The sequence below is a fragment of the Schistocerca serialis genome, chromosome 1 (assembly GCF_023864345.2).
Source record: "Schistocerca serialis cubense isolate TAMUIC-IGC-003099 chromosome 1, iqSchSeri2.2, whole genome shotgun sequence".
In the NCBI taxonomy this organism is placed as follows: Eukaryota; Metazoa; Arthropoda; class Insecta; order Orthoptera; family Acrididae; genus Schistocerca; species Schistocerca serialis.
The window spans coordinates 946,797,621-946,810,550 of record NC_064638.1 but is presented as its reverse complement, the minus strand read 5'-3'; the positions used below and the strand labels follow the sequence as shown (position 1 = coordinate 946,810,550).

Sequence of the window (12,930 nt, the reverse complement as noted above, 5' to 3'; positions counted from 1 at the left end):
AGTTCAGAAACAAATCGGGTGAACAACTACACGTTTTAACAACTTACTAAAGTGAGTCAAATGTCTTGTGGGAAATACTATAAGGATTAAGAGCCGATAAGAGATCTTTTATTTGGGCAACTCGTCCTCTATTGAGTATTTTCACAAAATTAAACTGAAACTACATAATTAAGCTTTTGAATCAATGTTTCTGTTCATATACGATTAATATTAATCTTTTTAAACCATGTAATTTGTAACTTTGTCATTTTCTTATAATGTTTGTCAGTAAAATGTACATCTTTGACTTCCATGTTTTCATCTTCTGTGAGATTTATGTAACATGATTTATCTAATGAATTTATTTTCATTTTAAGAATGTAGGAAAAGATAGATTGCTACTTAGTGTAAAGATGATACACTAAGTTGCAGACAGACACAATTAGAAGACACTTACACACAAGCTTTTGGCCACAGCCTTTGTTGGAAAAAGAGAAACATGCACCATCCATTCAAACAAGCAAACACACCTCATGCATACATGACTACCAACTCCGGCAGCTCAGACCAGAATGCGTTCTGGCCCGAGCTGCCAGCCAGAGTTGGCAGTCATGTGTGCATGTGATGTGCTTGCTTGTTTGAGTGAATGGCGTGTGTTTCTCTTTTTCCAATGAAGGCTGTGGCCAAAAGCTTATGTGTAAGTGGCTCGTATTTGTGGCTGTGTGCAACTTAGCATATCATCTTTACAATAAGTAGCAATCTGTCTTTTTCCTACATTGGTGATATTCCTATCTGGAATTTCCATTATTTTCATTTTATTTTGATTGAGCACTTCTTTGAATCCTGGTTGTTCTGAAAATCACATCTTTGATGTTTTTCAATTTTTGTAGGTGTAATATATTTTGTTCTCATTATTTCAGGGGGTGACGATTTTAATAGTTTTTCCCTTGTAACTCGACAAGGAAGTAACAAAGCAGAATTGTTAACAATGGTAGATCTTGACTACGAGTCACCTCATAAGAGATTTGATTTGATAATTAGAGCATCTTCACCACCTCTGCGGGCAGATGCACATGTTGAAGTGCTGGTGACTGATGAAAATGACAATGCCCCTGTTCTGAAAGATTTTCAGGTAATTCTATTTTTTTTTTTTTTTTTTTTTTTCCTCATTCGAAATTAATTTGTGATGTTCATGTATAAAATACTCCTTGTTTTTAATTCTGTGTCATTTAGTTTATGTAAGGTGCTCCTTAATGCTACAATAAACAGTTAATGTTAATAACATGTAATTCAAGAAAAAAATTGCATTCCAGTAGTTACACATTGTTACTTGCATTAAACAGCTACTTTTTTGAATTCTGACTAATCAGCTTTATACAATCTCTTAGCATCTACACAGTGAGTGTGAACACGGAAACAATGAAATTCACATGTAGGTACAAAATAAATTTCTGTGAAGTTCTACATATTTTGTTCATGTGTATAGAATAAACGGAGGGGGATAAACAATGGTTCTGGCAAACGAGCCATTGTAATTAAGTTTAGCTAAATTTTTTGCCTGTGCTGTGGCTCATTTGTGACAGTTCCCCATGATGAAGAATGTGTCAATAGAGATTTACAAATAAGATAAATTGCTATGCTCTATCCATTTACAGAATTGGAATTTTTTGTTATTAGTCTTGATCTACAACAAAAATTGATAAATGTAGTCCAACTACAAACATATTGTCAACTAGAATTCATCTGTGTAGTAAAAGACCGTCAAGTAGAAATTATTTCAGTTTGTTTCTAAAACTTTTAATATCTGCCAGCATTTTTGTAAAGTTAAGTTGTTGTGAATTGTGGAGGCTATCGTCATACCTAGTGTTATATTTATGAATGCTACTATTATTTTCAAATTATATTTAATTCTTCCCTGTTAACTTCATAAAAGAATAAATTTATTGTGAAACTGTTTTAAGTAGGTCAAATCTTAAACATTTGCATACGTAATTTTATGATGTGTGTGATGTGCATGGAATAAACAGTACCATGAGTCTTAGTTGTCCAGTTGCTTTTGTTAAAAAGTAACATCGAATGGGATACAGTTGAATTAAAGGTCATCATCCCAAAGGTTGGTTTGAACATCAAAGTGCTTTACTGATGACGGTCCTTATAGAGATGGTACGCTGTTGCCTTCTTCTCACCTTTGAACTGATTTAGGCAGCAGACTGACAGTTTGATGTCGACTGCAAACTATGGTGCAAGTCAACATTTTCACAATAACAAATACTGACAAAGGTGAAAGAAGTGATAAATGCCAGATAACTAACCCTAGGATTTGTCAGGAATCGAACTCAAGAAATTTGGATCTATAGTCTGGCACTTTCCCACTCCTTTCATTTAACATGGAGGTTACATCCATCTATTCATATTAGATTTCATCATTGTGAGAGCAAGGTAATTGGTCAGCAATAATTATCTTTAAATTGAGACAAATACAAGTGTAATAAAAATTGAAGATGAAATAGAATTAAAATCAGATCATCTGTTTTATTATTGAGGAACAATCTTTATTGCAAAGAAGAAAATAAAAATAGCTGTGACAGAAGACAGACGTGTTTAGAAATTTCATCAAAGTTGTTCAGATATATGCAGCAATATGCTCACGTTGTGGTACCAAGAAGATGAAGAATTACAGATATTGATAAATGATAGAAAACCTCATTATGAGATTACGAGAAATTTTAATACAGAATTAAGGAAAAAAGAATTTAAACAAAACAATTCTCTGGTGGGGAGCTTGACAGACTTTGTTGTAAATCAAGATTAAAAGAAAAAAAAATGACTTCATAAATTGCAAAAATTATACTTTAGTTGAATTAATCAAGAAGAAAAAGATATCTGCCCATCTCAAAGTGTAGACTAGCAAAATTCAAAGTGAAAATACCATAAATTTTGCTAGAAACAAATTCATTTGGCAGGAAATCAAAAATGTAGCTTACATCCATTCATACAGAAACATGGTGGAAAACCAGATCAAATTCAGCCCAAATTCAGAATCTTATAAAACGGAAATTGTCAGCATAGAGCATAGGTGTAACTATTTAACAAAGGTACTTAGGGAAACAGCACAAGAAGTTGTGGGCATGAAGAAGGTAAATGAAATTAAAAATCTAAAACAACACTCTGCAGCTACTAAACAAAAGTGAAAGTTTCAAGTAAATGATAATAGTAGCATCACAGTGTGTGCTGAACTATAGAAAATGCGGGGTGTTTAGAAATGAATATTGAGGTTTTAACTCTTTATAATATTTATTATATTAAACTTATAGATATTAATGATATGTCAAATGAAAGAGCAACTCAAACAGTTTTACCAAGAACCTTATAAATGTTCAATGTGAGCACCATTTGCCACCTGGCACATAGCAAGCCTATAGCCGAGTTCTTCCCAAATGTTAAGTGTGTCTTCAGTGATTGTAGCAACAGCTGCTTCAATCCGGTTTATTAATTCAGGGAGGTCTGCTGGTAGCAGAGGCACGTACACACAATCCGTGATGAAGCCCCAAAGGAAAAAATCGCATGGCATTATGTCGGGTGAACGTGGTGGCCATACAAAGCAAGCCCTGTCATTTGGCCCCTTGAGGCCTATCCAGCGCTTGGGTACAGTGAAGTTCAACCAATCGCTTACTTCGCTATGCCAGCGCATGCACACTGGTGCCAAACACAACTGTTTGAGTTGCACTTTCATTTGATACTTCATTTATAACTGTAAATTTAATGTAATAAATATGATAAAGTGTCAAAACCCTGATAGTCATTTATAAACACCCTGTATTCGGAAATGTTGTCAAGGTAATGTGAGAAGATATTATGAAAATTTGATAAGAGAAACATTTGTAAACAATTAGCGTATGAAGAACAAAAGGTAGACACTTACATTGGGCAGTTGTTGCTTTTCATTAGTTAAGAGGACAGATGGTGCAGTTACAGGCAACAGAGTGGAAATTGGACAAGCATTCATCCTTTTCTTTGAATATTTGTATGTTAGAAGAGAAAAAAAAGAAAGAAAGGAAGAAAAAAATGGGTAGATAAAAATCAAAATAATGACATCTGGTTGTAATTCCAGAGATATAAAGCCATTCAGAGTATGACAAAGGGGAAGACACTAAAGGATGATGATCTTTCAGCAGAAAAGATTACTGCTGGGTGGAAAGTAGTACAGAAATAATCTGCATAATTTTTTGTAGAATGTATGTGAAAGAAGATGTCTTGAAAACTGAAAACACTGCTGTAATTATTACATTTCCAAGAAAAAAGAGTGATCTATAGTTTTTAACGTCTTAGCCACCTGCCTCCTTCCTGTAATGTAGGAAATATTCATTAACAATCACATAGATGAAAAAGACATTGAATTTTAATGAAACAAAGGATCAAGTTGCCTTTTAAAATGTGTATAGGATAATATAGCATGTGCAAATTATAATGGAATGGATTGATGAATATGAATTACCACTTTATGTAGAATTCACAGATTTTGAGAAAGTTTTTGACTCAATACGAATAAAGAATAAGTGTCAGTGCAGCAGCTTCCTTTTAACTTCATCACAGAAGTGAGAAAATTCATAATTTAAAGAGGAGTCTGGTAATGAGATTCTGTATCAGCAAAACTGTTCTCAGCAGCTCATTACCTGCCTGGAGAGCCTTGCGTGTTAACTCCTCACTGCCAGGATTTGTGCAGATGTGCTTGCTCTGGATTGAATTCTTCTTGTGGATTAACATTGAGGGTCAGGATGCCGGCCAGCCTGGATGTGGTTTTCAGGTGATTTTCCACATCTGAGTGGGTGAATACTGGGCTTGTACCCATGTCCCACCTCAGTTACACAATTTGCAAACATATAGAAAATGCTCACACCCTTTCACATGGATAACACTACATGCAGATCGTTGTGATGCACAAATTTTCTCCTGGGCGGGGTGGAGGGGTGGCAATACGTAGGCCTTCTGGCCACCCTCTATCATTAACAATGCCACATCCAATAATAACCACACTGACCCCATGTAGGTACAGGATAAAGGCAAAAGAACAATATGAAAGTTTTCAGCAGCTTATTTGACAATGGAAAGACACTTGACAGAAAATATTGCAAAAGCCAAGGAGGGGTGAGGGGGAGGGGGGGGGGGTGAAGAGTGAGAGAATAAACAGAAGTGGAAGACATAATTGTGACTGTAATGGAAATTAAGTGAAGGCGGAGAGGACATGTAGCCAGGACCAAAGAAGTATTTTGCTAGATATCAAGAGACCATCAGCCTTAAACGTAGGTGGGTTGATGAAATTAGAAAACATGATGGAGCAACATAGATACGTACAGCTGAATACGGTAATGTACAGAGTGCTCTGGATCAGGTCTTTATCTAACACTGGATTTCAGATGGTGGTGGCTTAAGAGGATGAAAGTGTTTGGAGCAAATGGGATAAACTTGCTGGAGGTGAAGGCGAACAAGGTCGGTAAATAGGAGACGAGGAGGTGGGGGGGGGGGGGATGGTAAGAGGGGGAGAGCATATAAAGTTTGGTAGTGTCAGCCTATGGACTCATTGCAGGGGTACAGACAGACAGTGTTATAAAGTTCTTGTGAACATGTTTTCTGAAAACTGTCTTGAGCAGTTAGTTCGGCAGCCCCCACACAACGGAAATATTTAGCCCTTGTAGCTACAAACAGGCCAGACCTTATTGAAAGCATGAGTTTAGAGAGGGGTATTGGTGATTACGATGTCATTAAAGCAACTGTGGTTTCAGAAGTTAATACACTATGTGATCAAAAGTATCTGGGCACCCCCAGAACATACGTTTTTCATATTAGGTGCATTGTGCTGCCACCTACTGCCAGGGACTTCATATCAGTGACCTCAGTAGTCATTAGACATCGTGAGACAGCAGAATGAGGCGTTCTGCGGAACTCATGGACTTAGAACCTGGTCAGGTGATAGGGCATCACTTGTGTCATAGGTCTGTACGTGAGATTTCCACACTCCTAAACATCCCTAGGTCCACTGTTTCCGATGTGATAGTGAAGTGGAATTGTGAAGGGATACGTACAGCACAAAAGTGTACAGGCCGACCTCATCTGTTGACTGACAGAAAGTGCCAATAGTTGAAGAGGATCATAATGTGTAATAGGCAAACCATCACACGGGAATTCCAGACGGTTAGGCAGGAGGTGAGAAAACTTGGATTTCATGGTTGAGCAGCTGCTCATAAGCCACACATCACGCTGGTAAATCCCAAACGACGCCTCGCTTGGTATAACGATGTAAATATTGGGCGATTGAACAGTGGAAAAAGTTGTGTTGATTGACGAATCACAGTAAACAATGTGGCGATCCAATGGCAGGGGGTGGGTGTGGCGAATGCCTGGTGAATGTCATCTGCCAGCCTGTGTAGTAGCAACAGTAAAATTCAGAGGCGGTGGTGGTATGGTGTGGTTGTGTTTTTCGTGGAGGGGGTCTTGCATCCCTTGTTATTTTGTGTGGCACTATCACAGCACAGGCCTACATTGATGTTTTAAGCACCTTCTTGCTTCCCACTGTTGAAGAGCAATTCGGGGATGGCGATTGCATCTTTCAACACGATCGAGCACCTGTTCATATTGCACGGCTTGTGGCGGAGTGGTTACACGATAATAACATCCCTGTAATGGACTGTCCTGCACAGAGTCCTGACCTGAATCCTATAGAACACCTTTGGGATATTTTGGAACGCTGGCTTCATGCCAGGCCTCACCAACTGACATCGCTACCTCTCCTCAGGGCAGCACTCCGTGAAGAATGGGCTGCTGTTCCCCAAGAAACCTTAAGCACTTGATTGAACGTATGCCTGCGAGAGTGGAAGCTGTCATCAAGGCTAAGGGTGGGCCAACACCATACTGGATTTAAACATTACCGATGGAGGGCCCCACAAACTTGTAAGTCATTTTCAGCCAGGTGTCTGGATACTTTTGATTACATAGTGTATATCAGTCAGGAAGGCTAGAAGAATGTTTCTGCTAGAAAGAGCATATAAGCAGTTGTAGCTACTCACTAAGACAGTGAATTGACATCACTTAGTTCCAGTAAGGTGGCTGTAGAAGAATTACGGGTAAAATTTAAACACATTGTAAATCATGTCTGGAGAACTAGGTGCCTAATAAGTGGATTAAGGACAGAAAAAACCCACCGTGGTTTAACAACAAAATTTGTAAAATGCTGAGGTAGCTAAGGCTGCTGCACCCTCGGTTCAAAAGAGAATGTGCAAATGACAATAGGCAAAGGTAGTAGACATACGTGCATCTGTGAAAAGATCTATGCACAAAGCATACAACTACCATCGTCATAGCTTAGCATAAGGTCTGACTGAGAACCTGAGAAAATATACTGTTACTGTTCTCTTACCATCATCTGTGAAAAGATCTATGCACAAAGCATACAACTACCATCGTCATACCTTAGCATAAGGTCTGACTGAGAACCTGAGAAAATATACTGTTACTGTTCTCTTACCATCAAGCTGGCTCCTATATGGATGACACAGCAATAAGCATCCCTGGGATAGAGAAACAACAGAAAGAGTTGAAAACAAATAAGCCATCATGTCCAGGTGAAGTCCTAATTTGATTTTACAAAGAATATTCTGTGGCATTGTACCCTTACTTCTCTTGCACTTTTTGTGAATCTCTTGCACGGCTTAAAGTCCTGAGTGACTGGAAATAAGTGCAGTTGACTCCTGTATGTAAGAAGGGAAAAAGACTGCACCTGCAAAGCTACAAACCAGTATCCCTAACATTGATTTTCTGCAGAACTGTTGAACATATTCTCAGTTCAAATATAATAAATTTTCCGGAGACGGAGAAGCTTATGTCGTCAAAATCGGCACAGTTTTAGAAACCATCACTTGTGCGAAAGTCAGCTTGTTCTTTTCTTATGTGATTACTATGAACTATGCATGAAGGGCAACAAGTAAATTTCGTATTTGTAGATTTGTGGAAAGCATTCGACATGGTGCTCCACTGGAGACTGTTAATGAAGGTATGAGCATGTGGATTAGGTTTCCAGATATGTGAGTGGCTCAAAGACTTTTAAGTAATAGAAATCAATAACGTGACCTTGATGGCAAATGTTCATCGGAGACAAGGATGTCACAAGAGTGCCCCGGGGAAATGTGGTAGGACCACTAACATTTTCAATACATATATAAATAATCTGGTGGGCAGGATGGGCAGCAATCTGCAGTTATTTGCTGATGATGCTGTGGAGTATGGGAAGGTGTTGGCCATTGACTGACTGTAGGAGGATACAAGATGACAGATAAAAGTTTTTGTTGGTGTGGTGAATGGCAGCTGGCAGATGTTCATCAGAGACAAGGGTGTCACAAGGAGTGCCCCAGGGAACTGTGATAGGACCACAAACATTTTCAATACATATATAAATAATCTGGTGGGCAGGGTGGGCAGCAATCTGCAGTTGTTTGCTGATGATGCTATGGAGTATGGGAAGGTGTTGGCCATTGACTGACTGTTGGAGGATACAAGATGACATAGATAAAAATTTTAGTTGGTGTGGTGAATGGCAGCTGTCTCTAAATCTAGAAAAATGTAAGTTAATACAGATGAGCAGGAAAAACAAACCCTTAATGTTCGAACACAGCATTAGTAGTGTCCTGCTTGACACAGTCACATCGTTTAAATATCTGGGTGTAATGTCACAAAGCAGTGTGAAATGGAATGAGCATGAGAGGATTGTGGTAGAGAAGGTGAATGGTCTACTTTGGTTATTTGGAGAATGTTGGGAAAGTGTGGTTCATCTGTAAAGGAGACCCCATGTGGGATGCTAGTGTGACATATTTCTTGAGTACTACTAGAGTGTTCAGGATCTATATTAGACAGGATTAAAAGAAGGCATTGAAGCAATTCAGTGATGAGCTGCTAGATTTGTTACCGGTATGTTTGAACAACATGTAACTATTATGGAGATGCTTTGGGAACTCAAATGTGAATCCCTGGAGGGAAGGCAACATTCTTTTCAAGAAACACTATTAAGAAAGTTTAGAGAACCGGTATCTGAAGCTGACTGCAGAATGATTCTATTGCTGCCATCATATTTTTCACAAAAGGACCATGGAGATAATATACAAGGCATTAGGGCTCATATGGAGGCATATAGACAGTTGTTTTTCCCCTCACTGTTTGCGAGTGGAACAGGAAAGGAAATGACTTGTAGTGGTACAGGTTATCCCCTGCCAGTCACCGTATGGTGTCTTATGGTGTACGTATGTAGATGTAGAATCTAGGTGTGGGATGGGTAGTTTCACATTGCAGACTTGTGTTTCTGGGGATAGAAGCTAGGATGAAGAGATACTGTGATACAAGAATCGTAAGATTCCAAACATAACTAAAGTAAGAAGCATGAGCCTGGTGAGATAAGGGCAAGAATTTAGGTGAGGAGCAGAGTCAGATGAAGGACAGAGACTACTAGAGATTGAGGTCAAGAGTACAGTTTGATCTAAGAATGTGTTAGATGGTTGGTTACCACCAGAGAAGAAGCTGTGTGTGTGTGTGTTTTTTTTTTTGGGGAGGGGGGGGGGGGGGGGGGGAGGCAGGCAGAGATAACACAAGTTGATGCAGCCATTAAAGTCAACCATAACCATTGATGATGATCATGTTTGGTTTGTGGGGCACTCAACTGCGCGGTTATCAGCGCCCGTACAAATTCCCAACCTTTGCTCAGTTCAGTCTCAGCACTTTGTGGAATGATGATGAAATGATGAAGACAGCACAAACACCCAGTCATCTCGAGGCAGGTCCCTGACCCGCCAGGAATCGAACCCGGGACCCCATGCTTGGGAAGCGAGAACGGGACCGCGAGGCCACGAGCTGTGGACGCACCATAATCATTATATGCTCTGCAGTAGGGTAGACAACCTTCATCTTTATTTCATTTTGGCAGTGGTCATTCATGTATATGGATAGTTAGTGACCAAAGCCTTGACAGAGGATTTGCTGCACCTGTATAGGTCTAGAGCAGTACTGTTTGAACATGGAGCTGCTTCATAGCCAGAAGGAGGTGTGTTTGGATGCATGTTAGGTTGTGAGTAAGAGTGTATACTTAAAATTATAAAAGAGAGTTGTTTCTTGAAAGTTAGGCTAGCCTATGCTATCCATTATGTATCACACATCGATCAGATTGTTGTGAGTAGCTGCTTTTCCTCGTTTGTATTTATCGTTTTCATCCCGAAACTTGTGTTAATGTAATAATAAATCACTCTTTCTTCCAGGTTATGTTCAACAATTTTCGTGATTGTTTTCCAAGTGGAGCCATTGGCCGCATTCCTGCATTTGATGCAGATGTGTCGGATAAGCTACAATTTAAAATACTGAGTGGAAATAATGCAAATCTTGTGCATCTGAATGAAAGCTCTGGACAGTTGTCATTATCTCCTCAACTTAATACAAATGTTCCAAAGTTAGCAACAATGGAAGTCTCAGTTACAGGTACATAAACTGTTACACTTGGTTTTGCTGTTGTTATATTCATGGTAAGTTCAGTAGAAATTAGAATAGTTGAGGTGTTAGGGCAATTTAAACTAGTAAGTAGGCGGAAACTGATGATAAGGTTATTGAGTTATTGGAAGATAAAGTACAACTTGGTCTTCCCAGTGTACAGTCTTTCATAGTTTCTGCTAGCCACATTCATTAATTCATTTGATTGAGACCGATGCCTTGATTTCCAAGTGAGTGTAGGAGTGAAGTTTTATTCTGACAGATACAACACATGTAATATAATTTTTTATCTGCGTTTGCTGAACTAAACATAGTGTTTGAAGAATTGATTTTCGTTGTTAAATACTAACAACATATTTTATTTGGTTATATTGGATCATATTTAGTCTTATGAGCAAGGCTTTACAAAAGAGACTAGTGGTGAAGAACTTCACAGTAAAAACATATGAGAAAAGTGTCACAGGCTTTCAGATACACATAAATAAAACTAATCTTTTTTTCTCAAATATTGAACCTGTACAGATATTACTGAACCCTTGGAGCATATGCATCCTTTCTCAACACACACCGGGGGGTCAATTTACAGTAGGCAGATCTTTTTTTTTTTCATCTTGATTTTAAGAATGATGTGCAGAAGGGAACCCAGGAATGACACTGACTTCTCATTTCCTAACCTTATCAGACATTTTTCATATGTTGTTCTTTGAAGAGAATTGTAAAAGTTAGAGATTAAGTATTAAGTTTTTCACACTGCTGCCCTTCTACTATAACTCTCAAACTTGAGGTTTGTAAACACTTCACTGACTGCATAAAATTGGAAGAATTCATTTTTGAGTCCAACAGTGTAGGACAAGGCAGATTGCTACTTACCATAGAGAAGACACATTAAGTTGCAGACAGGCACAATTAAAAGATACTTACATAAAGCTTTCGACCACAGCCTTCATCAGTGAAAGAGAGACACACAAACACCATTCATACACACAAGCAAGCACTCCGTATGGGCCAGAGATGCTGGAGTTGACACTCATGTGTGCATGAAGTGTGCTAACTTGTGTGTGTGAATGGTGTGGGTTTCTTTCTCGCTGATGAAGGCTGTGGCTGAAAGCTTCATACAAGTGTCTTTTAATTGTGCCTGTCTGCAAATTTACGTGTCTTCTTTATGGTAAGTAGCAATCTGTCGTTTCCTACATTGTTGATATTTCTACCTGGAGTTCCCATTGTTTCATTTTTGAGTCCTTTATTTTTCATTACATAACTGATGTTACTACATTAGTTAACCAACTAAGTGAGTAATGATGGAAAGTTCCTATGCATCCTTACCAAAAGACTTATTGCTGGTCTTTGATTAAAATATTATGATTAAGCAATTAGTTGACTGTAAAGAAAAGTACTTAAAACAAACTCCAGCGGATGAAGATCAAAAATTATTAAGTGATACAACCTTTCATGTCTTTAGCTGTAATCATTAGATAAAAGTCTTTATTTTAAACAGTGAACTGAATTTGGCCTCTATGGCCTTATTCTAGTGATATATGTCCGTCTGGAGGATTACCTGCAAATTTCCATCATCTACTTGTATTATACTGTAAAATGTGTAGATTTTTGTCTAGTAATTGCAGACAAATAAAGGAAAGGTGGTACCACTTAATTTCGTGCAGGCTGTGGACCCCAGTTTGAAGCATTTATTTTAGAAACATGGTAGAAAATTTTTTATTTCCACCGAAATGCTTAGAAGTGTATACAGTACATTTTTAAATCTTATTAGTTGAATGATAATTCATGTTTCATGTTTTCTAGTTGTTGCATGTTTTAATTTTTTTTTTCTTTTTGAGATTTTAAGTGAAACTGAGTAGTTAGATGTATATATTGTTTCACTTTTAGATGGAGTGAATGAAGTGAAAGCACTTATGCAGCTGACAGTTCGTCTTGTTACTGAAGAAATGCTTTTTAACTCGATAACAGTGCGTCTAAATGATATGACTGAAGAGGCTTTCCTTTCACCTCTGCTCACATTTTTCATTGAAGGATTAGCAGCTATCATCCCATGTCCAAAGGAAAATATTTTTGTGTTTAGCATACAGGTAAGAAATTATTTAGTGACATTTTTATTACTGACATTGATGGGCTTCATAAATAAGAATATTGATAAAATAAGGGAAACATGTTGTTGTGCAGTTACCCAGTACAAGTCTTAGTGTTTATCACTACTTTAGTGACTTTCTGTTAGGCAATGACACTGTCTAATTTTTAGATTATGAAGATAGGTTGAGTGTTTCTGCAATGCTAGGTTATTAAGATGAAATTTTTCTGCTCCTTTTGTGGACTGTATGTGTTAACTGTATCAGATAAGTTACAAATTTATACTGGACTGGATCTTGGACACTACAGTACATGAGCATTCCAGAAGTCTGATCCGTATTAAGGCATTCAGAA

The 12,930-nt window shown here is 38.1% G+C and overlaps 1 protein-coding gene across 1 annotated transcript in view; it reads left to right on the top strand.

Annotated features, from left to right (window-relative positions):
- LOC126412603 (protocadherin-like wing polarity protein stan) overlaps nucleotides 1–12,930 on the top strand; it is a 345,349-nt gene that overhangs the window by 77,080 nt on the left and 255,339 nt on the right. Inside the window, exons 9-11 of the mRNA XM_050082273.1 lie at nucleotides 900–1,111; nucleotides 10,269–10,485; nucleotides 12,379–12,578. Of these exons, the coding sequence (XP_049938230.1) occupies nucleotides 900–1,111; nucleotides 10,269–10,485; nucleotides 12,379–12,578 (629 nt within the window). The remainder of the gene's footprint in view (nucleotides 1–899; nucleotides 1,112–10,268; nucleotides 10,486–12,378; nucleotides 12,579–12,930) is intronic.